This window comes from Anopheles maculipalpis, chromosome 2RL (assembly GCF_943734695.1).
Source record: "Anopheles maculipalpis chromosome 2RL, idAnoMacuDA_375_x, whole genome shotgun sequence".
In the NCBI taxonomy this organism is placed as follows: Eukaryota; Metazoa; Arthropoda; class Insecta; order Diptera; family Culicidae; genus Anopheles; species Anopheles maculipalpis.
The window spans coordinates 96,129,455-96,155,465 of record NC_064871.1 but is presented as its reverse complement, the minus strand read 5'-3'; the positions used below and the strand labels follow the sequence as shown (position 1 = coordinate 96,155,465).

Here is a 26,011-nt window from a genome sequence, read left to right as displayed (position 1 = left end):
GTGCCCTGTGTTTGCGCTGTCAAATTAGTAGGAAACAATTATCGCTCACAAACCGTGCGCACAGCAGGATTATCGCACGGATTTATCAGTTTATGATAGTGTGTGTGGCTCGTTTCGTTTTATTGGATTTCTCGTTTAATTATTCAAATTAAATCTGCAACCGCTTGGCATTGCAACGAACGCAACCGAAGCTGTGGATGGACGATAAGGAATGTGGTTAATACAGCCTGGAGGTTGGGGCAATTAACTGGGCAATTTTTGTAATTAATAATACAATTTAGGTACATGTGATGGTATGAAAATTGATCATAGTGATACATTGATGGAAATTTTAGAGTAGAGTTTGGAACGTTTAATTTTTGGATATTTTTTTTCGAAACAAACATCAAATCAGCAATTATGTGAATTACAAGAACTTAAGTCGATATGAAGATATATTTTATTCTTCAAGATAATAAATTTAAAATAAAGTTTTCACTAATTACGAAGCTTCTTTGAATGTTGGCGGAAAATGTTACGACAAAATACTCCAACATTTGATTCAAACTGGACACTTTGCAGTCTGCTAGAGTCTTGAACTTCACGCCACAACAGGACTTTATCCTAGAACAGTCCGATTATCAGACTACAAAACTTAATATTCACGTTTCCAAATCATTTCAAATTTAATTGACTGAAACTAACAATTTAAATAAAACAACCTTTTAACGTTGTGAGCACGCACCAAAAATAACTTTCTAACATATAAAAGCTTAACATTTCCTTCCCCAACAAAATGGACGAAAAAAGCTTTTGTGACATTTAGAAAAACTTCCTCCTTTCCTCCTTTCTCATAATAGAGAAACTATTTACCAGGGTTCGCTTCTCTCTCTCTAACCAACTTTCCGTCCATACTCTCTACCCGTAACCGTGTCGCGTCGTACAAATGCCGCCCGGGCCATTGTCAAAATCCACAAAAATGCTCATAAATTCCCGCCAACAGCATAGACGTTAAATTTTTGCACTCCGAAACGGAACATAGTTTTCGCTTCCTAGAGACATCAGGTGAGCAATAGACGGAGGGCGAGAGTGCGGTAAAAAAAACTCCCCTGACCAAGGAAAATGGGGTAAATTCACGTCCGCGTCGCCTTACAACACCGTCGTCAAACGTGTGTGTGGTTTGGTAGATATAACTTTAGGTCGGTGTGGAATTTTTATATCGCTCATTAACCTTAATGAAGAACAAGTATAGCGGACACACACATATACGTGAGGCTGTAAAAAGAACGTTTCGTTGGCGGGAGTTTATTTTTCCGACGCTTTCATTGGGTCAGATGGCAAAAGAAGCCATGGGAGACCGTCCAAGGAAGGATGGAAAACATCACACCGACTACAGCGCTCGGTGAAGTCCAGATGCAGGTTGTTTATTGGTTGAAATGTGTGATGTGAAAAGTGCAACTGTGTCCTCCCGTTTGGGGATGGTAGTAAATGGTGTTTCCGTCGACCACCCGGGCTCGTCTTCGAATGGTCCCGGTGGCTCTCTCTGTCTCCCTATGGACTCCCATTCCTATTAGCTACCTAGGAAGGAAACCAGATGACACGATAGTTACGGTCATTCCGCCTTTGCTCCTGAAGAACTCTGTACACCGACCGTTGAAGGTGTTGCGGATTCAAACGTGACAACCCCCATCTTTTCTGTACACCGGAACCGAGGAGTTCGAGAAAAATGGACGATAGAAACCAAGCTAGGAAAAATAAATGGCAGAGAAAAATTGAACACTACGATTGCCACATTTTGTTCTCCCAAGCAACGACGTGACGTGGCGTTAAAACATTGCTAAAAGGTGACCAACGACCATTGCATTGCTTCCACAGCAAACACACACTGGCGCTTGATGTTTTACCCGCTGCACACAGCAGCACCTGGGATTAACTATTTATTTCACCTTTAAAAACTATTTACCACAGCTTGAAACCACCCCATCCCATCTCCGTTCACCTAACAAAGTCTTAAGAAAGAAAACATTCGTTACGTTGCGAACGTCCTCCGACCACGAACCGATGGCTTACTTTACCAAACAGTCGCTTAACAGGTCTACGGTTATTGTTATTATCTTAACGGCGTTGGAAATGTTCTCCACGGCGTTACTTACACCGGGGCCACGCATGACGCCACTAACGCCATCAACGGATCGCGATCCTTAATGGAGTTTCCGAATCGTATCGATACTAAACACCTCGTTACGTTTGTGCCAGCACCTTACGTACGTTAATAGACAGACGAAAGAGTTTTAAAGCGAAAAAAGGTTTTCGATCAATTAAAACAGCTAGCGCAATTAATTGAATTCAATTGTTTTATACAGGAATTATTTACCCAATTATATATTGGAACTCCACGATTTAAAATCGTTTTGAAAAACCAATAAGCTAACCTTTTTAATGCCGTAAGAAAGGCCGTATTGCTAATAAAGTAATCTATAAGTAAACAAAAATGAGAATAGGACTTGGTTCAACACTGAAGGAACACTATTATATGTACGTGTTCGGAGAGAAGATGCTTAGAAGAATTTTAGGCCCCGTATGAGTTTAAGAACAAAGTTGTGAGTTGGACTCGTCAGGCTCCGATAGGATGGCAATGTCATATGCTAAGAATGGCACCGGACGACCCAGGAGGCAAGGTTTTTTGGGACGTCAACATGGACAAAGAAGGCATGGCAGACACAGGTTAAGAACGATATTGCCTAATACGACTAGAGCGTGAGCGATTTCAAGGATTCGAGGCAGCCGGTCAAGATCACAAACCAAGGGGCGTGAATTGCATCTCATTGTGGATCTCTACACTGGGAGCCCTCAGGACAATTTATACAATTGAGTCAGCTTTCACATGGCAGCAACGGGGTTCGAATCCCACTCTTCGCAGTAAGGACTGAACATCCAATTATCGAGTATCAGAAAGTCTCGTATGCCATTAAATGGGCCCAAAGCTGTCTATTCATTCCCCATTTTGACCTGGTGGACTCATGGACGCTATCACCCCATCTCTATTTGGGTTTGCCTTCTACGCCTCTTCGTTGAACTATTTGCTATCTTTGCATTTCAAATCTATAGAGAAATTGCTGTATTCATGCAGCAAACGAACCTCAGTAATCAAATGTGTGGAGTGATATTGTAAATAGTGTTTGACCTACACTTCAAATACAGTATTACAAAGAATAAGTGTAAAGTAAATGGTATGTGAAAAATTATTCCCATCTGTTAAATTTAAAAGCAAACATTCATGGAAAAATTTCCCTTTAAAAATGCCCTTTAAGAAGCGTTAAAACATTGTACGCAACGAGCAAATAAAAAACAGCCTTTTAGTACCTCTTTCGCAAGAAATTGAATCACCCGATACAAAGCTATCGATTCGTTTCCATCCGTATTCGCATAGGTAAATGATCCTGAACGTTAGATGACCATTTCATTCACATTTCATTACCACCTAGTGGGCCCAGAGCATCATCAAACCAACATGCCAATATGCGCCAAACGACAAGTAACGACATCTGCTTCGAAAAATGCATCAATTCACACACACCCATGCACGGAGAAAGAGCAAAAACAATACATTTCCTGCCAATAAAAAAGCACTAGACTACAACGCGAACGTCATTGCTGCTGCTAGGATCGACTACAGTACTCCAGACTGCTTGGAACAGTGCGATGCAGTTCCGTCTCGGAATGGTGCATCATTTCGCCCGTGTATGCATTCATCGGTGTACATGCTTTCCGCACTAACATATTCATGGTACCAGCACACTTCTCGCAGCTCACGAGAGGTGAGTACGGCAATGGTTTAAAGGAAAAAGAATTGAAATTGCTTCCATTCGCGAAAGTATCACTCAAATCAATTTACGGCCAATTTTGTCGAAGTGAAACTGCGGCATGCGCCGTGGTTGTGGTTCGGAATGCATTTTGTTTGATTAGAAAAATAAAAATAAAAAAGGATCATGACCCTTTTTCTTTCCTGGTAAACATCAAGCTTAATAAAGAGCATTTCTATGATGCACTAAAAGTGATGAGTCTTCCAAAGTTCATCAAAAGGTTTTAAAGTAGTAAAACCCTTTACGTATAGCTTTAACAGAAATGAGTGAATTCTTAAGAAATATGCAACGCGATATTAATATACATTAAAATAAATAGAAACCTGACAAAAGAAGCAGATAGTCCTGCAGATTTTAGAAACTTTTCTGCAAACTTGGAAGTATCCTAGTTCCTGTGAAGATGTCTTCGTCCTGAAGGAGATGAAAACGATCGGAGCCAACTGGTACAAAAGTCGTTATAAAGTACAACAGCTGGTATTTACCGGAGCAGACAGGACTTCTTCACAAACGGACTCAAAGGAACCTTCTCTATCGTGAAATAGAAGGCAACACGGATGTGAAAAATTAGAATATTCACGTACGGCGACTAGAAATTTAACCGATAAAGTGCATCCAACCGTTCGCCCCACTCGTACACCCGAGTGACAGTAGAGCTCAGGGAGCAAGGTGTGAATTTCGTTAAACCATTCCTTTTCCTAAACTTCATCCGAACACAACACAAACACGCTGTGCCGACAACGAATTTGCCAGAACGATGCACCCTTCTGCCAGCCACACTAAACACCCTTGGGAAATACACAAAAACAAAGCAAAATGGAAACAGTTTCGGAAAAGCATCGTTTAAGATGCAATTTGCTCCTGTCTCCAAGCTCTTCCTGGCTTGCTCGGCCACGTTGGGAAGGGCTGAAGAACATTCCTTTCGCAGTGCAAAATACGGTTATTAATGGCTGCTGGTGCCTGGAGTGTGTATGCTGTTGGCAGCAGCGATGTCACAAAGCGGTTTCGGTTGCAAAAGCCGTGCACACGTGTACTTGCGGATTTTCGGTATCCGACTATGCGCTTGAGGCGTTTACCTTCGGTGTTGGTGGCGTGTATGCATTTTTCATGTTAAGTGAGCCACACACTCGCACACGTTGCATCTGTCACGGAACATTTTGCCGTGGTTGGAAAAGACAAAGGGTGGTACAGATTCTCGGGGAAATAATTCGCCCGGGAAGGATCGGAACCGTACCGATGCTGTGTTCAAACTAATTTTGTTAGGTGTACGTACTGTTGCCGCTCTGCTGTTCCAGGATAGAAAATCCTGTAGACATCAAACTATTTTATGGTTTTAACATGCTTCTTTGGCTGGATATGTATGTCATCATTTCGGGGAAAAAGTACAATAGAGAAATTATGTGGAGAAAACATTTTTATGAATTTAAAATGGCACGGAAAACTGCGCCTTGCATGTAAATTTTTGATAGATTGCACCAAGAGTTTCACAAATTAATTTAGACTTTGGTGAACTCAATCACACGCATGGCATTTGGCACCCTCTGGGCACAATTTAGAGAGAACTTTGCCTGCCATTTCTGGTTTGTTAGCTTTACCCGTGCCTGGAGGCTCAATCCCGCTTACCAGGCACAAGTCTTTAATAGTCTTTAGTGATCATAAATATCAGTCCTAATGCTATAGTTTCGCTTCCAAAGTGTTATCCTTCAGGTTTCAAAATATTTGAAGTCCTAATTTACTTTCTTATGGGATCTCCTAGAGCTACTTCCTAGAGGAGAGAAGGATTTCAAGAGAAAATACCTTCAATGGGAATTGGAGTTCTTTATGGGGAATGTTGCAGAGGTCATTTATTACAAACCACTGAAAGCTACCAGATGGTTTTTCTTTCACAAATAGTCAGAAAAAAGAACAAATCGTGTACTATTTTCTATGGCGTTTTGGGATTTCAAGATACTTTTTAATAGGATGTACTAGAGATATTTCCAGCGGATAAATTTCATGAAACATATAACAAATGTCAGAAAGCATTTCTACAGTTACAGCCTCTACATTCATCCCTAAATCAGTTGTGATAATAAAAGTTGAAGCAACTTTAAATAACGTTTTCTTCCACAATAACAAAATCTCAAATCTATTTTAACCTGGATTTAAAATTATCTGGATGTTTTAATCCCAATTTTAAAATCCCAACAATGGAGTTTTAGTGATCAGCTTTACCTGACGATATTTTCGCTACATCGCACACCTTAAGACATTCTCCAAATAAACAGCTCAAAATCTTCCAAAACAAAGCATTGCTACTCTAACCCCTTCAAAACCACAAACAGTTCACATTCCCATTCGGCACGAAAAGCCCTTCCATGTTCATCCAAAAGTACTTCCATATCGCGGCGGATAATCTTTCAAACACCGCGAGCATCTGCACTACTACCAGCCATATCGATGGCGTAACCATGTCATGTCGGGATCGGAACTTTTATGTCAGATCCTCAGGTCAACCGCAAAGATCCTCGCACACTCCTCTGCCTCATCCCTAGTCCCTGGTGAGAATTCCAACACGGAAACAAGCACTTTTGCTTCCGACTTGCTTTTATTATTTTTCGCGTATGTCTTCTCAACTCAAATCTGATTGTGCTTTTGTCGGGACGTCGCTCGCTTTCCCGAATGAAAAAAAAAAAAAAAACTTTATCCTTGGATGAAGCCTTACCCCCTTGGGGAAGAAACTTTTGGGAACGTTGCGAGAACTCGCATCCTTTCCGCACAGCTTGCAAGATGTGATCTTGCACGAACTGTAGCACGCTCACTCTCTCTCGCTTTCTGCATCGGAAGATCTAACACTTCAAATTCAATTCCCGGCCAAGTAACGTTTTGAGTGGGGATCGTACGTGACGGACATGGAAGCTGGTGGGCACAAGAAAACTTTATGCTTGCCATGTCAAACTACTCGGTCGGTGAGTTCTGGGTCCCATCATCCATCTATTGGTGGGCAAATATCACGAAAAGGGAAAAAATAAACCTACCCAACCCCATAGCTCCGTGTGGCCTTTGTTTGGTTTGGGAAAACAGAGCGAAAACTTTTGCACACCACACGAACCATTCATTGTTTACATTTCCATCTCTTCGTGTCCCTCAAATGTACTCGATTTTGATTCCCGGAAGCCAGAGCTGCTTCTGGGGGAGGTGTAGAAGAAAAATAAAAGTGCTCGACATGCCTTTAGGGTGCGCTATGGCAAATGTTGCGGTTTTGTATGTAGACATCAGAGGGAACAAAAAAAAAAACATCCTAGCAGAGAAAAAGACACTTCAACTTCGACTCTTCTACACGCGAAATAGTTTCATGCAGCGGCATGCTGCTGCTTTCCTTTCGCCCAGGAGAAAAGCTGTACGGAACAATAAACCATGAATCCAATCGTGGTAAGCGGGATGGCGTGGTTTCTCGGCGTACCTGGCACGGGCGGATCACCTGGGAGCTGAGGATCGGAGCCCAAAACGCTTCGCTGATCAATTTACTTTTCGTAGTAAGTTTTGATTTATCAACTTCCAAGAGTAGGAAGCCATGCGAATCTCGCTCACCACCCTTCCAGCTGGCTGTAGTCGTGACTAGGGGAACTTGAGACCCAACCCTTCTCTCGCTGATGCACGAATGCTAAGGGTGGTTTTTATGTTCATCCTTCGTTGTCGTTGCATCAAACTCGAAGTCAAACAAATACCTCAACTACTAAGCCCATCTCGCTTAACCTTGGGCGCTTCTGTCCTACCGGTGCACAATGTTCCAGAGATGGACTTTATGTTGTAATAAACTTATTTGCAAATCACCATTTATTTTTTAAATAAGAAAACTTACTTCATTTTTATACTTCTAGCCTTTTCTTCAAAGGTCGTCATAAGTCGCAGAGGTGTATATAAGTCCCGGAGCCCATATATATTGTAGTCCGGAAGCGGAGCGACTTTTACTCCAGAGACCTTACGACAGTGTTACAATTATTTCGAGTTTTGGACTAAAAAATCGCTCCCACGCTTCAGTTACAGAAGGATTTTACATTCTTCTTCAACGCAGATTTTTCAAAAATATTATATTTACAGATGCGTCTACAAGAAACAAGGCTGGCAAGATAATATTCTACAGTGCCATCAGTTATTGATTCTAAGTGATTGTTTAATGCACCAACGTGGACAACTATTACTGGAAATATTGTATAAAAAAGCCTATCTGATGAAGGATTTTCTTGACGCTCTAGATGAATAATCAAACATCTAAGATGAAGTACAAAAACAACAAAAAGTCATCGAAAACACCCAGAAAAATTCAATTGAATGGCCATACAGTTTCCCAGTCTATTCCTTGATCAAAATTTGTATCATGGCTTGTTATATTTCCACCTAAACTGCACCCACTGTGCAGCATTGAAAGCCATGAATTTAGTTGACTTTAAACTCGTCAACACAGGGTTGGGTTAATGTTTTGCAGACACTTACATCTGCCGAAGAAAATAAAAAAACACAATCCCCACTCGGAAAACCACATGCTCCTCAATCGTGTTTTGCAACTTTTCTTACCTGTTTCACACTGTCCTTGAAGGAAAGTAGGATCCATTTTATTGAACCACCCCACAGGACGCCAACCCGGAAAGCAAGCAACAAAAAAAAAAAAACCTTTTACCAATCCAGTGTAATCGATGTGGCAGAATTCAATCAAATTCACCGACTAAGAGAAGGGATTGAATGTGTTTGTTGTATTCGGTAAAACCCGAAATTAAGAAACTTTTTAATTGAAACCCGTTTGCTGTGAAGGTGTACTTGTGTGTATGCTGGCGTTCGGGAAAAGCTTTTCCAGTGAAGGTAGCAAAGTTGCTGAGCGAAGGGAAAAATAAAGCTCGTACGTCACTTTTACGTATGTTGTTTCGACAAGTATCGGAATAAAGTTTCTTTGCGTCTTGTTCTGACCATTATTTACCCAATTGGGAATCCATTTACAGGATAGTTACCGTAGTACGTGGAAATGTGTTATGAGGTTCATCATCGTATTAAAATTGCATAACAAATTCCATGAAGCTGATGGAGAAAAAATATTATGAAGGTACTTTCAGTTGCTTTTTACATCCTAACAGGATGATCCGATTTGTGTTTGGTTAATAGTGGATCATGTTTGCAACATCATCAACGTAATTTTTACAGTTCGTGTTCTGAAAATACCATTTAAAGCTTAAATTGTATTAAATCACTACGATAGGTGTAATCTTTAAACTTCCATGGATCATTATGTTCAAGGTTGCTTATAGGCGATTAGTGAACACAACACGATGATGTGATGTAGCGTTCCGGCCCTTTTTTTAAACAATCTTCCGAACACTGGTATGATGAAGATATTCGTTGATTGCATTTACCTGAGCTGCTAGTATGATATTCAATTCAGATTTTCATATGAATTTATTTCATGACTTACGAGACTTTTTGACACCAAAAAGTTGGGTCCTCATTACGACTGAACGGACTAGATGGGATTTCCTGCCCATTAGAAGACCAGGGTCACCATATGGAACATTGAACAAAACCAAGAAATGGATCGTACAATGCATCATTCTTTCATCACATTTGTTTAAGTGAAGAAAAGAAAAGCTTTATGCAAATTGCTAAACACATTAAATGTACACCACAGCAGCATAGCGGAAACATCTTCAACACGATTCCACCACCACACCGGAAGAAGTGCAACAGAGCACCACCAAAAAACCCCTTTTTTATTGTCTCCTGCCAGCCTGTGTTATAGTCCACAGCGTCGTGAAGGTGTGAAGACGTGAGGAAAATTGAAAAATATAAATCTCTTTATGTTTATTTTTCATAACGAGATGCTGATTAAACTACAATACGCTAAGAAGGCGAGAAAAACACAAAAGGGACGTGAGAGGAGGTAGGACAAAGTGTGTAGGAGGAAACAATGAAAAAAGATACGCGCGATTCGGTGCATTGCGAAAAAACGGTCTGCATATCATCTACTCGTGCTACAGCCGCCGAATGTCGGCAAACGCTTCAAAAGGATCAACCCTTAGCCCGTCCCGGGGGGGAACTCGCCTTCAAAGGACGTTGGGGTGATCCTCCGGTGAAGTACACGTTTTGTGTACCCCGTTCCGCGCTATTGTTGCACTGTGTGAGGGGTTTTTTCATTGCAAAGATTTTATGATTTAATATCTTGGAAGAGATAACTGCGATGAGCGCATCCCAGAGCAGAAATAAAATGGCAAAGCAGCAGCATTCGAATGAATGGAAATAGACTACTTCCTCTTGGAGCTTGTCACGATGTAGCGATAAAGCCTCGACCGGTAAGCTCAATGGATAAACATTCTCTACCCTAGCGTCGGGAGCTTCCTATTTAAATACTCTTTTTAATGGTGATCTTATTTCCACTTGGTACTGGCAAAGGTCAGACAGCACCAGGAGACTTTGGTCTTACATTCCTAACGTAAATCCCACCCGCTGATTGGAATGCGAGAACGATATCTCCGCACTGGAAGAAATGTCAATTTCACTTTCGTTTAATGCAAAACAAACGTGATTGTCTTTTTTTTTGTTGTTGTCTGTCAATATCCTGAAACCAGAGGACGCAGAGCTGTGGCGTGGGCATCTCTGTTTGGGCATGAGCTCCCAGGAGTACATCGCGGTGCTCCACTGTCGATCAGGATCAAGTGGTAATGTGTTCCAACGATTGATTAGTTAATTCGTTCATTTGTCGAGCTTTCTCTTGGTGTGCATTATAGAACTGACAATGAAAAATGCCAAACCCATTTCCAACCACGGTCGACGAAAGGGAAAATCCAAAGACTTTGCTCTCTATTCTCCCAGCTTCTCCAAAGGTTTGCTACTAATTTAAGCAGAGAACCAGATGCGAACAAGCCTGAACCCACGTTTGCAAAAGGATAGAACATGAGTTGATGGTGCTCGTGTTTTGGAAAAACCAATTTCCCTTACGATATAGGGTTAAATTTGTTCGACGTTATCGACAGCTTCTCACCCGACAAAGATTGACAGGCGACGACACTAACGCCGTTGCACCGCCGTGTCGTGTTTTGAAGTGAGCGAAAAGAAACCGCGGCGGGCGACAAGCCGTTTCTTTGACATATCACCGCAGTTACGAGAAGAGGGCAAAGGGGGGACAAATTGACAAACGATCTTGCGCTTACCTTCCCCGTAGTGTGCTTTAGGGTTTCTGACCAAAACTGGCAAAGTCATATAAAATCACCAATCTACATCGCTTCTCAACTCACAGGCTGCCATTGACCTTTGGAGTTCTTATTTGCTTGGCAGATTTCCCTTTTTTTCCTCTCTCTTCCTTCCTTAGCACTTAATCCAGATGACAAAAAGGGTACTTGGTACTAGCGGCGTGAAGTTTGATGCTGCGGTAGAAAAATTTCCCTACGAATTGGCAATAAATCATGCGGTGAAAAGTTCTGCATTTCCGTAGTATGAAGTTTGAGTACTTGCAGGTTCTGCCAACACTTGGTAGAGACTTTCATCTCAAGTAGAATATATAGATTATAAGCGTTTTAAAGCATTTTGGAGTAATACTGTTACTACTTGACGCCTGATGGTAAGTTTGATAGGATTTTGCAAGGTTTAACGCTGCGGAAAAATGGATCATGTTATTATTTTATGGCCATTTTTCACTAAAATCTTATTACTTCGTTACTTCCAATTCTGTGCGGCTTGATGAGCTTGGATGAGTTTGAGTAGAGATCGAATATCTCTGCTACTCAGAAATCTAAATGCTGATCCAGAGTATAGATGGAAATTTAGACAATTATTTAATATAAAATAGTAACAAAATAACAATCTTTCTGCATCTTTGCAATGAGGTACAGAAGAAGTTCGTCGTATTAAAACCGAGAAATTACCGTCAGAGGACCTGCTTAAAGTAAGCTAAATTGACGTACGGCATAAGTCCAAATCAACCGGTCTGATACGTTCTTTTGCTACACCAAAAGGACACAAATTGATCCGCTTTGAAGACGTTCGCTTGTGCTGTCACCCACTGCTAACCGTAAGCCTTGCTTAGTTTTCTTCCCGTTGGTGAAAGCAAGCGTATAATTCCTTTCTGCTTTCCCGTAACAGATTAATCCCCAATATTTGTACCTCACCCGAGACAAATCTGACGGCGAGAGAAAGAGAGAAAGAACGTTAGTCCAGGAACTACTTCCAGCTTGAAGCAGGAAACTGGACTGCACTAATTGTCTCACATTTAGAATTAGATCGTTTTTACTATTTTCTTTAATCCGACACCTTCTCTTTGGCCATAAAATCATCACAGAACTGCACACACTCATTGTTGAGATAGCGACCATATACGAGTCTTCGCATACATGGGCACACACGTTGAACCACACCTTTCTTGAGGGGTTGTACTACCAAGTATTTCCTTTTTCATCAGCACTTCCTTGGTGCTGAATGGCAAGCCTTCGAGAGCATAAGCTTCAAACAAAGACCAACGATAGACACCTTCAAACACATCATACCAAGGCGTAGTAGCAGGGTGTTCGTGTTTAGTTCCTCCGCGTAAGTACCTTCCTCAACATAGCTTAAGTAGAAGCTTAAAAAAGTAGGGAGACAGCAAATGGACAAGAAGTAAAAAAGCGCTATCCCTCTACAAGCCACCGTAAAAAAGAAAAGTCTGCTTTCCACCTTCCACCCTTTTTCAGCCAGCTGCGCCAAGTCATATTTATCAAATGTCAAAAACTTTAATTGCTGTTTCTTGGAGCCATCTCTTGGCTGGAGAGCGCCTAGTCTCCTTACTGGTGGCAAAGCTAAATTGGATCCAGATCTCCGAGAACGAGGAGTGTGTGGCACACGATTTGACATTTGGCGTCCTCCGCACGTCTACCTCTCTCGCACGTTAAAAGGGGAAACCCTCATTTATGGTCGGTGGTGGAAACAAAACTCCATAGGCGACAAAACGCCTTCAGCAGCACCCTAATCATACGGTCACACTATGGGCACACGCCTTCCCCAAGATAGACGACATGCTGATTTTGCGTGATCGCGCCTACTAAATCTGGACGACCTTCTCCACTAGAGGGTCTGCTTCTACAATTCCGATCGCAAAAAAGTGGGACCCTTTCTTTGCGCTTGTTTCTGCCCCCGCCCATCAAAAGTGAAGAAAATATCACTCGCATTTAAATGGCCCTTGCTCACACTTTGAACTGCGTATTGCGCTTCGCTAGCGCACGTTTCAGGTGCTGTATCGTTGTTTATCAGATAATCTTGGCTTTCTATTACCATACCGGGATGGTTATCCCGATAATGAAGTCGTTTGTTTGCCGAGACTAGGCGAGCGAAAGATTTGAATCCCCGGGAAAACCCCCACCTGCTGATGATGGTGCATCTTTTGGACGATTGAGCAGCGGTAGGATATTGTTGTGCTTCATATCCTAGTACTGCTTTGCTCTACACCAGTTATCAATCGCGGGTATCGGACACATTGAATTGCCACTTTTAATATCGACCTTCCGATCGACCTTGGCAATCGAAATCTGCCCAGGCCACGACATTGGAGTGCGTCATCTGCACTCAGTCTCAAAACGTATACACCACACAGCTCTAATGGTGCGAGCAAACGACACTACATCGTTTAAATTAATTGCCCCCACACACACGTTATCTTATCGCAGCACCCTACCGACTAACAAGCGCAAGTGTAAAGAAAGCTTGCAAACAAATTCCACCCAAACCGGACAACACACAAGACCCGACGGCTCCGTGTGGTAGTGACTGAGTGTAATAACAATACAACGCGCAACCATTACGGATGGCGGTCGCAACGGTGCATCATCGTAACAATGCCCCTGCCTTACTGCCTAGTCTTCACATACCTTGTTCTGTTGGATGTTTTTCGGCTGATATCTCCTCCTCCTGCTCCACAACAGCAACAGCACGTTCCCGCTCACTATCAGCATGTTCCTGTTCGTCTGTGACAGGTACCACGGCACTTTTCACTACCACATCATCCTCTACAGGGATATCACTTTGAACGGTCGGTTCTTCACCGTCCACCGTCATCACTGTATCACTTGGGTCCGCCTCGGATACCGGAGGTTCGGTGTTCTCCAACTCCGAACCACTGGCCGGCAACACATCCTCTACCACAACACCTTCATCACTAACAGCGCGCTCAATGCCAACAATGATTCGCTCATGAATCTGTTGTATCTGCTCCGAACTGTCCTCGACGTCGAGCGGTTCGATTTGCGCTTTGACCAGCTCCTCAAAGTCACTCTCAACGGTATCGCCTACGACGATGTCTACGTCACCACAGATCGCATCGATACTACCTCCCGCGTCCGCGTCCACTTCTTCCCGATCATTCACGATCGTTGTCGTTGCACTCGCTTCGATCGCTAGCTCACCTGGTGCGTCCCCGGGGACGACACCCGTTTCGTTCGCTGCACCATCGCGCTCACCTGTCTCCGTTTCCATTTCGCTTGTGCTGTGTTCGATCGTTACCGGAATGTCTTCCCGTTCCGGTGTGATTCGGTTGTCTACCTGGACCGTGCTATCGGTTTCTACGTCCCGGCAGGTAATGCTTGATTCAGTTTCTACGCTTACTTGCATCACATCTCGCGTCTTATCAGCTGAGCTGAGCTCGCTGCTGTTTACCTTTTCAACCGACTCTACCGTCTGTGGATGGATTCTGGCCTCGTGTGCCTTGAACGTTCGCTCACTAACTTCCAACGAATCGTCCGAATCTACTGCGTCCTGATCTTGATCATCCTCATCGCTTGCTTCGTCCATTTGCGATACCTGATCACGCGTATCCATCTCAACATCCAGCTCATCTGCCGACTTCTTTGAATGATTCAAATCCCCAGCTAATGCACACTCCGATTCACTCATCATCGGTGTTTCGATACGGTGCTGATGCCCGGCACCACTTGTGATGACTATTTTCGCCGACGGTAAGGTCGTATGTGGCATGCGTTTGGCTGATTCGTCATCGTGCATCGGTTTCTTTCTCTCCCGCTGCTGGTTATTGTTTGTGTCGTTGATAACGGTTTCTTCCGCGGTGTTGATAATAACTATCGGCCTAAAATGAAACGAAAAATAAAGGTAAACATTATTATCACATTCCCAATGCTAGATATTTTTTATTTCGGCTATATCATCAGCAGCAGCAGCGCTTCCTGGATGGCAGGAAGTTATATTGCGTGAGGTAAGGGTAGTAAACTTTTTTTTTTTTTTATTTTTATTTATAGAGGCTTTGAGTCTTAGAGACTTCATTCGCCTCTCAAAGGGTAGTAAACGATAAAACTAATGATAGAGTAGGAATCAAGATATGCGCCTAAAGGGTATGCAATTTGTTGTGCACGAATAATAGACGCTTTGTTGTATCGAATGTATGCAATGTCGTGTATGCAAAAGCTTTCATGTTTAACGAAGGCTAAAAGCTTCAAAAAGCTTTCAAGCACAGTGCTTATTGTTTTGGACAAATATTTGTTTTATTAGTGAATTCAAAGAAAATTTTAAGTCGCCAATACTACTTTCTTACGCAGCCAAAAATATTAATTTCTCGGACAAATTCTAGTAACGTTCAGCAATGTCCACAGTAAAAAAAAATAATTGATAAGTAAGGTTAGTTTAAAATCCGAAAAAAGATATTCGAATTTCTGAATACGACGTGATTTTATTTATAATTAATTATGACGGTCCAGTGAAGTATTGTTAGAATACGACGTGATACAGAGTTCAAAATATTAATTTAAAGATAATATTAACCTAAATTTAGATCACTACAACAACAAACACCTTGGATATTTTTTTCCTCAACAATCCACTTATAATCCAAGTCAAAGTCAAGTTTTACTTAATTCAGTACCAAATGGAAAGCTCTCGAGTAGCAGAAAAAGCCTTACTACTAGACTTGAGAATTCAAAAGATTAAAAAATAGAAAAACTTACCCGTTATGTTGATGTTCCAGCGAGGAGAATTCCTCTTCCACCTCACCAATCGGTGGCAACAGATTGGACGTCCAGGGGAAGTTAAAGTACGCCTCGGACGGACCACCGGACACAATCTCCGGCGGGCCAAGCTTTTCCCCATCCTCATCACTGTACCCTCCATCGCCACTGAGAAACTGTTCCGGTGTCGTTGCCTCGCGCGACAACGAACTACTCCGATCGTCCTCATCCTCCGACCGTCCGTACAGCTTTTCCTCGTCCTCATCGCTCGAGCTGCTCTCGATGTACGTATGATCCTCGCTGGACAAGATCTTAATACACTTCCTCACGACAGACTCGGACGGTGGTAGTTCATACCGAACTCCGCTTACTAGTCCACCATCACCTTCCGAGCCATCCTCTGGCATGTGCGTTCCATCGTTTCCGACAGTTCCTTCAAATCTTACCGGAGATGCCGGTGGTGCTGTGATAGCATCCATGTCTTCCAGCGCTTTCAATGGAACCGATACTTTCGGATGAAAATCGATCAACCGCGGCAGATCGGTGGACGCCGTTACTGGTGGTGGTTGTTTTCCATCGGCTGACGCTTTCTCTTCGATGGATAGAGCTGTTTCCTCCTCCTTGCTGTTCTCGGCGAGAGCACACTCGTGAATCACTTCGGTCGCTTCTTGCAGCCAGCTTTGGATAGTGTTGAACTCCGATCCAAGCGGTGTTGTCGCTGTAGACGCCGGTGGCGTCTGTGCCGGAGATGGCTGCCCGTTCGATAGCTGCTGTGGAGGTTTTGCCGGCTTCAACCGTGGTGGTGGCACTACGATCGGAATTGGCACAGGGATCGGTGCTCGCTTCTTCGGCTCTACTAAGGCACCCTGCCGGGGTAAGGGTCGTGGTGGAACCGTTGCCTTTAGCTCGACATTTTCGTACACCCCACTCGAATCCGTCTGCTGTGGCGGTGGTGGTGGCGGCGACGACATTTCACTGCTACTCTGTCGACGACCTGCAACCGTCGACCTGTTCAGTACCATGTTTTCGTACGGCTGCACCGTCTGTATGGTGACGTTTTCGTACGGCCCGTACGGTACGGTTACGTTCTCGTAATTGCGATTTTCATCCACCTTCATGATGGTGACATTTTCGTACTCACCGGCAGCAGGTGCGACCGAATCTGTGGGTCGCGACGGCTTTTCCGCCGGCGGTACCTCGAGCTGGACCACATTCGAGGCAGCTCCAGCAGCAGGAGGCGGTGGTTTGAAGGTAAACAGGTTGGTTGTTTCAAACTTGCTCTCCAGATTGAACTCTTGCTCGAGCAGTGTGAAAGGCTTCAGAGCCTTGGCCAGCTCAGCACTCTGCCCAATGCCGGCCGGTCCGCCGTGCGAAGGGATCGTGTAGTCTTCGGACGACAGGCTCGAACAGATCGAGAACTTATCGACCACAGTCGAGATGGTGCTGGCCGTATCATCCGATTCTGATATTAAATCACTTATATCGTCTGCAAAGAGATTGCTGTATGTTTCCGCATCCGGTGGAGGAACGAAGATTTCTGAAGCTGAGGATGTTCCCGAAGTCTGCTTGGAAGGTGGCCCTACATCTGTACCGTTCAACGAGTGCGGCTGTTGTTCTGCCGGCACCTGCTTACGTTTGTTCAACTTCCGTGGAGGAACCGGTGGCGGAGGTGGAGGTGCTCCCTTCCGCTCTGGTAGTGCTTCTCGTCCTCCTCCTCCGACACCTCTGGTACCATCTCCAGTTGAACTGCCCGAATGCACACCACCAGAACCTGTCTCACCGTAAAAGTTCTGTACCTTTCCCTCTCCATTCCGAACCAACAGCTTGATGGCAACATTGCTGTCCTTCAAACACGTCACACACTCGATACGCGTCATCCGGTTGACATTAACACCGTCAATCTCTAGGATTTCATCACCTTCACGCAAATGACCCCAGCTTGCCTGGACCCGTGACGCAGGACTATTCTCCGCACAGGACTGTATAAAGAGGCGCTGTATTTTCTCGTTGCTGTTTGTGCCTCCCTGGAACTTTAGTCCAAAGCCGAGCCTTTCACCCGGTAACCGATACACTAGCACCACTTCCGGCGCATTCTGTCGTCCATCGCCTGTTCGGCCACCGTCTCCCCCATGGTTGATGGACAGCACCGTCACGAACTGTGAATCGTCCTGCTCGTCGACGTGTGACACCTGCTGCTGGTCCGCTCCGTTGACGGATTTCGCGAGTCCAATCATATTGCTTAGCTCCACCGCACGATCGGCCCCCGTACCGCTGCTAGCGACAATCACGACCGGCTCAATCACAGGTACGATCGGCGATAGCAGCTGATCATCCACCGAAACTACGGTTACATATTTTTCCATCTTTCACTCTCACTTTCGGATCACTTCTACCGTTATAGTTATATCCGCCGCTTCACTTGCCAACCAGGGCAACGAAAGACGTGGTGGTGAAGGAGACTCGGGACGCCTTATTCGCTATGAGATGCACACACACACACACACACACGCAAGAAAAATGGCAAAAACGGATCACGATACTGCCTGAAGTATCTTGCGCACGGTGAGCGTCCAGAAGAAGTTTAACCCAAGCTACTCGCAACACAACACGCACCAGTTGCGCACCACCAAGAAGGAGTGCATTCGATAACGCCACCGACGGCCTGTTACATGCTGCAAAGGTTCGTTGGGTTGGAAGTGGCTTGCAAGCATAATCTAGCTGAGCTACACTTGCTTGAAATCGCTGCCGAATGCGTTGCGTGATCGGTTTTGGTGGATTATGGCGTGTTTCTGTGGATTAAAGAAAAAGAAAGGAAGAAAACTATTAAAACAGTAGTCAGAAGGGTACATAAGAACGGGGTACACAAGTTTCATTTGGTTCAGGGTTATTTGGGATTCTTCCAACAAACAATTCGAATGAGATTTCTTACAAATTGGAACCAAATCTCCAAACTTTAAAAGCCCTTTATTTCACATATGTCTCATTACAGCCTTGAAGGAATAGTGAAATTGATCGTAAGCTGTTGACGATGGAACAGCATATCTTGACCTTTCCAAAAATCGCAGTAGCCCCACCAAACCCAGTAACATAAAGACACCACTACACCAACGAAAGTGAAATTCCCTCAATATCAAGTGAATTTCAAACCATTTGCAAATGTTCGATCCGCTACACCACACCGCTGTGTGGTAGTGGGTGATTGGGTTTATCATAATTATTGACTTCCATTTCCATGACCATGAACGAGATATGCATCGATTCTATCGCAATTCGACATGTATACGATATTTCCTCTCGCACACTCCTCTTTCCCCTTTTCGGCTGGAGGGAATTTCCTTTCGGTTGCCATTATTGGGGAGAGGGCAATTTAGCTAAACCCCGCTCGAACAATTCAACCTATTACCGTTCATAAAGCTAGAGCGCGCGCGCGACCGCTATCTGAAGCATCTTTTCTTAGGCCGTTTGGAACGCTGGTACCTCCTTCGCCTTTTCAACGCTATCAGACGGTACACGTGCGTCTTCTGCTGCGGCTGCGGCTGCTACTTCTGCTAAGCTCACTAGCAATTGCGTTCATTTCATTCGAACGATACAAAATTAGCAGCTGGAAAAAAAGAAGATGATGATCACTCCACCGCAGCGAATGGAAAGTAAATGCCAGGCTACACTCTTCCGCAAGACCATCGCCGCCGGTAGGTTTGACTTGGTAGGGAGTGTTGTTTGTTTGTGTTCCGTTCGTTAAAATCGAAATTAAATGATTTCGCTCTTGCAGGATGGAGTGAGGCGAAGAATGTCAATAAAAGTAATATTATGTTGATGTTTCGATAAAAGTTTGCTTCAACGTCTCCAACTTTTGATAAGAAATAAGTGGAATCACTACTAAAAAAAATTAGTAAGTAATTGAAAAATCTCTGTAGAAAAATTGGTCTTCAATTGATAGCTAACACTTAGAAAATCAGATAACGAAACAAAAACACCAACATTGCAGTGGAGTTAAAGATGGAATGAAATTTCTATGGACCTACGCCACTGAGACGGCCCCCTTTCTGCCGTCCAGAAAATCGCCAATCTTGTCACTTACGACAACAAAAAAGATTTTGGGTTATGGAAAAGAGTCTCACCTGCCAACCATTAGTCTTAAGGCTTGTGAAAACCAGCTCAACAAAGATGTTTGACTTTATATGAGGAAAGGAGTGATCATATGATCTTATGAGTATTTCTAAGGTTCATCATGAAGGATACTGTGTTGATACAACATTTTTAAAGTGTCTAGGGCTCCGGTAGGTCAATCATGTCATGCGAATGGTATCAGACTACCAAATGCGTACAGTCCTTTGAAGTCGTCTACATGGGCAGTAGTTATATATTTGGTTTGAGAAGATGAGATATCTCAAATTCGTTTCTTCTTTTCTGGAGGTCTTCTGGTGTAGACTATTGAGTTTAGGGTACACTATTATCTTGAAATATTTTTACGAAAGAAGTCCCTCACAATTTGAAGCATGGTGTCTTAACATTTAAATCATGTTTACCCACCGAAACAGTAAATAAGACTTCGCTCCACCGATGATAAGAACTCTAAGCTCTTACTGTCTGTACTGCAAGGTTTATTATAACAACAAAGACAATTCACAGACGATCAATCAATACAACACTTTAGTACCAGTTGTTTTGTAAATCAATTCATCAACCAAGCGTAAAATGTCGCAAAAATCAACACAAATTCGCACACAATAATTCCAAAGAATAATAAAACTAAAAGTCGCTATTTTCATGCCTTTTTTCGACACAAAACACGCCTGATTAACACTAAAAAAAAAACCACAAAAAAGGCGTTTCTTAAACGCCGTTTAATATCCATTCCAAAATGTCCTCATTATCGACGAATCGATTCGTGGCGCTTCTAATCTTGCAAATTGACGCTTACCTTCCATCGAACGGCCACCTCAGATCTCCCCCACCCAGCAGCCAACTGCGACTCATATTTACTCGCACCTCATGCGTGCACCGCAGCGCATCTCGATACCGATGATCACAATCGTTTCGCTAATAGATGTTCCTCTTCAAAAGCTCTTCAAATTACCTTTCTCTAATGACAACTTTCCGACGGGCTCGCCACACGAGCGACGCTGAGACATCGGGGAGGACGATTTTCGCTTCGATCGCACCGCGGGCATGAATTATTTTCACTTTTACTTTAATAAGTGATCGCCTGTTAGTGATTTCTATCTTCTTTCTTACGCTCAACGCTTACAGTCAGACAAAGGCCAAAGCAACGAACGATTAGATCATATCCGTCCGGCCAGTCGGCTGGAGGTTTCGGCAAGATGTACCAGACAGAAGGCAGAAACAAAACAAACCATCCGCTCATTATCTTGGACGGCGCATCATCTATGCTGCACTGTGCAGACGTTTTGGCGGAGATAATTGTTTGCTGCATTAACATACAAGACTTTGAGCCGGTGTCTGCATATGAAACACCTGATCGAGAGATTGTTCGAAAAAAAAAATGAGAAACAAACAGAAGACTAATCATGTTTTTCAACCCATCTTTATGTTTCTCGATCGTTTCAACCAACAAAGTCGCGAGCTGTTTGAATGAAAAGCCCCAGTTTTGGGGGTACCAATATTGACACCCAGCGTTTGGATCTAAAATTGCAAAAAATGGAATCCAGCAGCACGTTTGTTCGGTGCACAGGTGTGAAATGCACGACTTTGGAGGCTCGTTTACTCCCAATCCAACACCGCCACCAAAATGAGGTAATCTTTCGAGCGCACTTCCGATTAAGAGTGTTTAACTCAACCACACGTACAGATCTAATTCGTCCACTTTGAACAAAAAAGGAAGATGAACAAAGGAGATACAGCAGGAAGCTACAAAAATTAAGCACAACCCGGTTGAGGCCTCTTCTGTTACGAAATGCGTTTTAACACATCGGCAATGTGCCGGTGATGGTAACGATGGCAGTACATCTCACGTGGACCGTGAAGAGAGCGTCGAAATGGGGGTTTTAACTTGTTGCGTGGTTTCCGCATCAAGCAAAAACATAATTTTAAAAACACTTCATTGAAACATTTTAGCTGAAAAAAAACATCCATGCAGCATTTGTTCGCGTTAATTAAAACGCAGGCTGGGTCAATGGTTCAGAAACGCATCACGGAGAAGTACCATTAAAAAGTATAAAAATGATTAAAATAATGTTCTGAATTTTGATACTTAGTTAAAAATGATACACGAATTTGAAATAACATAGAAATTTGTTAGAAGAAACATACAATCTTGAGTACAGAATATCAATAACTAGATAAAAGACTAATCTAAAAGTGAAAAAAAAACACAAGGTAAACATAAAGTTCGACTCACATTCCCTTCTCATTTTCACTTGACGCCGATCATAAACAGCTCCACCAAAGCAGCAACCGAAAGCGCCCTTGCCGAGTGACTCACAACGAGAGGCTGAGGTGAAAACCCACCGAAAAACCATCCATATGTCAACCAACGTGCGCCACACCAATTTTGCATACGCATATTTAATCTTCTGCCTCGACGGAGTGGGCCAAAAGCCCCATAGATCACTACTGCAACAAATCACCGAATTGGTCAAATGAAATAAAAACTTGAAACCTGTTCCTTCCAACACACCGCGGCGCATAGTTATTCGGGTTTTGACCTCCACAGCAACACTCGCCGGCTGGCTGTTCCTTCCGTCCTCTTCCTTTCCGGGTTTTCGGTTGGCATTAATTATGCAGCTATAGTTCATGATCAATATCGTGCGCAAAACGAGACGAATCGCCGTCGAAAGAGAAAGGATGGAATAACATATTGATAAATAGAGACGACAGGAAAAAAAAAGTTGATGTTTTCGGTAAAAGAGCGAAAGTTTTACGGGACATACGCGAGCTTTCGACTACCAAAAGTCCTGTTCGAAAAAGCGATTAAGTTACGGACGAGAATGCTCCATTAGTGGAAAACAAATGTATTGCTGGTCAGCGCATTGAATGCTATTAGCGAGTTGATGTTTTAGTATTTTTGGAACATTTATATTTACGATCGAATTTTACTCCAAAATGTTTCCCAAGGGACCTTCATTGCAGCGTTATTTGTTGCATGGAGTGACCAAAATTCATCGATCACTACGTCATTTCATCTCCAGGGAAATTCTGACCCTATACCTTGGATGACATAGACTTCTCTTGACATTTTGCAGCGTTTGTTATTGTAGAATCCAGACTGTGGTCAGTGCCTCTTTCCATTTTTCGTCCAGCTTTAGCGAGCCACTGCAAAGGCATATTTTGGCTATCAAAAGGCTTACTAGACTTAACTATATCAATCCTCACTGCTGGTGAACGGTCCCTGGATAGAACGGTTGAGCCAGACCAGACGAATATCTTGTATTCAATAAGAAATTATTGAGAGTCTGTTATTAAGTTATTAACAGATACCAAACCAGAAAATTCAAGATATTGGCTTCAGAACTCCTTAAACCCTAAGCTCCAAAAAAAAAAAAAAAGAAAAACTGAAAATTGATGGACATAAAATTGATCAGTGCCTACGACATAAATAACAAACAAATCCAACAATATCTCCCCCAGCCACTATCGCAGTTACGATTATTTTAAATTTACTACGCCAATTCACAGCTTTACCTTCGATCGCTAGATCGATCAAACGAATTAATCTCTTGCAAAGCTTCCTTCGAACATTTCGCTACAGCTACTTACTACACGCTTAAAAGCATTGCACGAAATTTGCGCAAAGATTCATCGTTCCCTCTCCCCGGGGTGTCGTGCCATTTAATCGCTTGTATCTTGCCTGAGATGCCAAAAGTTCATCGGGTCAATGTTACAAAAGAAAATTCAAGCAAATTCACTCAACGATGAAAACCCAACAGTAAAAGAGTAAGCGAGGTGTTGCAATCGCTAGTCATCCACTATTTACACCCTTCAACCAGTAGCAGCAGCAAAACCACAATCTATCAAGCTCACCACCGATCCGAAAAGCCTACGATTTTCGGGCAACTGTCGGCATCATCCATCTCCCGGTAAGGAGGATGTGACTGCAATTCCAACGAGGCCAAACACACCAGTTGAAATGATTTTCATAATCAAGCGACACACAACCCAGAGCGTGTGGAGCTCTGTGAGTATGTGGATTAATCAAAACTGAGAGGAAAAGCCTGCGTATGCCGTACACTTCAACCTGTAGCTAAACTGTGATCGGTCGGTGCTGGCTGTTGTAACACCCAACCGCTCTAGGTTTAGTGTTGTGTATGTGGTAGATGTTTTGTGGTTTTCGCTGTGGGCTTTTAATTGGGGTAAAACAGAAAAAGCCTAGCCTCCAATAAGCGAGATGCGTGGCGAATTTATCGGCGGTGCTGTTGGACTGCGATACGGTTCGATGCACATCCCATGATGAAAAGTGAAGTTTCATTTTTGGGGCCATGGTAGAGCGATAGGATGGCAGAGTGGATGGATGTATGTGTCTGTGGAGGTTTGGTTAACTTTTGTTACACAATATGGAGAAAATTGCGTGGGAAAAACAGGGCGAGAGAGCAAGTAATCAGCTATTGCCGCCCGCTAATTAATATCTCTACATCGTTACACAAACAATTATTACACTTGCTATAATATGTGTAATAAAGAGGGTAAAGAACACGTGTTAAAATAAATTAATCTCAAAGGTAAAAGTCAACATGAAAAAAAACGCAAAGAAAACCATTAATTCTTTCACGATCAGCGATCACTGGCTGTGTGTTTCGCACCGGGGGCTTTTTTATTTTTTCCTCTTTTTGAAAAAAGCATTTGCAACATGCACCCCCAACACGGGCATAATGTGCTATAATTGAAAAACTGTCTAGGTTATGGTTAAAATAATATGCCTTTGTGGTCGGCGCTGACATTGAATGCGGTTTCTCTTACCCGCCGTGTACGCCGCTATGAACTATGAACGAAACAGTTCATCTTCGTCTGTGAGACGATGATCCACGGGTTCCGAAACGTCAATAGTTTAGCCGTGAAATTGTAATCAAATTATTCTTCGGAATTGATTCTTAATTCAAGGAAACCGGAACACTGGGTTTTGGTAGCTTTTTTACATCTACCACAAAACAATACCATTTCCTTCCTTCAGTGTGCAATATGTTGTAGATCAAGATCTCCCGAACGTGGTGCTCTCAATGAAGATGCTAAGAGAGCTTGCTATAAAATGGCATAAAGCGCTTCAAACTATAACATCTTTTTTTGCAGTAAATCATTTATCAAGATTTTTTCCTTCTTACTGCAAAAGGAAACCCACAAAACCACCATAAAATACGAAACGAAATCCATTCCACTCGTTCGCTTTGACATTTCCGTCCAAAGCGCGTGTGTGCGTCGTCGATTGATCGTTTGCGGTTTGTTCACCACAGTGCACTAGAGGATGTCATCGTGTGGCAGAAGAAAAGGTCAAACGAACGATTTATTGAATACTTGGTGATAAATTTTACAATCTTTTTCATCTTCTTCTTTTTCATCTTCTTGCATAAAGCGTGCAAAATTTGGTGGCGGAAATATTGCGCCAATTTTTCGTACGAGTTGCACAGCTTCACTGCAAATTGAACGAGAGAAAAAAAGGGCAACAAAAACCAGGTCAACACAGTAAAATCACTTCCGATTCGCGGGGTTTATTAAAAGGAAAGTTGAACATTCAAACCAAACTTAATATACTGCTGGATGCTGCAGTACATGCGGGCAGCAACCGCACATCACAACCGTGAAACCGAATAATGAGCCGTTAGTAAACCATTTTTGGGTAGACGTTTATGGTTGTCTGTTATGTTTTTGTGGCTACATTTCTGTACTACATTAGATCATCACGAATGAGGATTAAAAGCACTTCCTGTGACCTTTGTGCACATTGGAACAGGTTGAATTTGTTCGAATTGCGATGAAATAGACAACACTTTCTCTGTGACTACTAACGCCAAGCACGTAGAGAGAAGTGAAATGGTAAAGATCGCATTTTTGACAGAAAAAGTGCAAAAATTGCTGCACAATTCCTAGCACAGTTCCTTGCTAGAAAGCTACTTCTACTTCGGACCGAACTATGGAACACCATGCAGCAGTGTTCCAGAATTCCATGGGAAACTTGTACCTCTGTTAAGGGCCACTTAGACGGGGTGAGAGTTGCGAGTATGCTGTCGGAGTCGTTCGAATCTCACTGGGCAAGGGGACGAACTATCCTGTTTGTTGTTCAACATTGCT

General features: G+C 43.1%; 4 protein-coding genes across 5 annotated transcripts in view; 2 read left to right on the top strand and 2 right to left on the bottom strand.

Annotated features, from left to right (window-relative positions):
* The window catches only part of LOC126567999 (sodium-dependent nutrient amino acid transporter 1-like), a 322,406-nt gene that overhangs the window by 112,704 nt on the left and 183,691 nt on the right, over positions 1 to 26,011 (bottom strand). The gene's annotated exons all lie outside the window — the stretch shown is intronic.
* LOC126568014 (protein CBFA2T3) overlaps positions 1 to 26,011 on the top strand; it is a 416,394-nt gene that overhangs the window by 228,959 nt on the left and 161,424 nt on the right. The gene's annotated exons all lie outside the window — the stretch shown is intronic.
* Positions 1 to 26,011, top strand: part of LOC126568156 (large neutral amino acids transporter small subunit 2) — a 148,384-nt gene that overhangs the window by 81,582 nt on the left and 40,791 nt on the right. The window lies entirely within an intron of this gene.
* Positions 13,686 to 18,174, bottom strand: LOC126567685 (uncharacterized). Its single transcript, XM_050223902.1, has 2 exons — positions 15,776 to 18,174; positions 13,686 to 14,904 (listed from the first exon to the last, which is right to left on the bottom strand). Exons 1-2 carry the CDS (start codon positions 18,136 to 18,138, stop codon positions 13,686 to 13,688), a joined length of 3,582 nt encoding a protein of 1,193 aa, XP_050079859.1. The 5' UTR covers positions 18,139 to 18,174.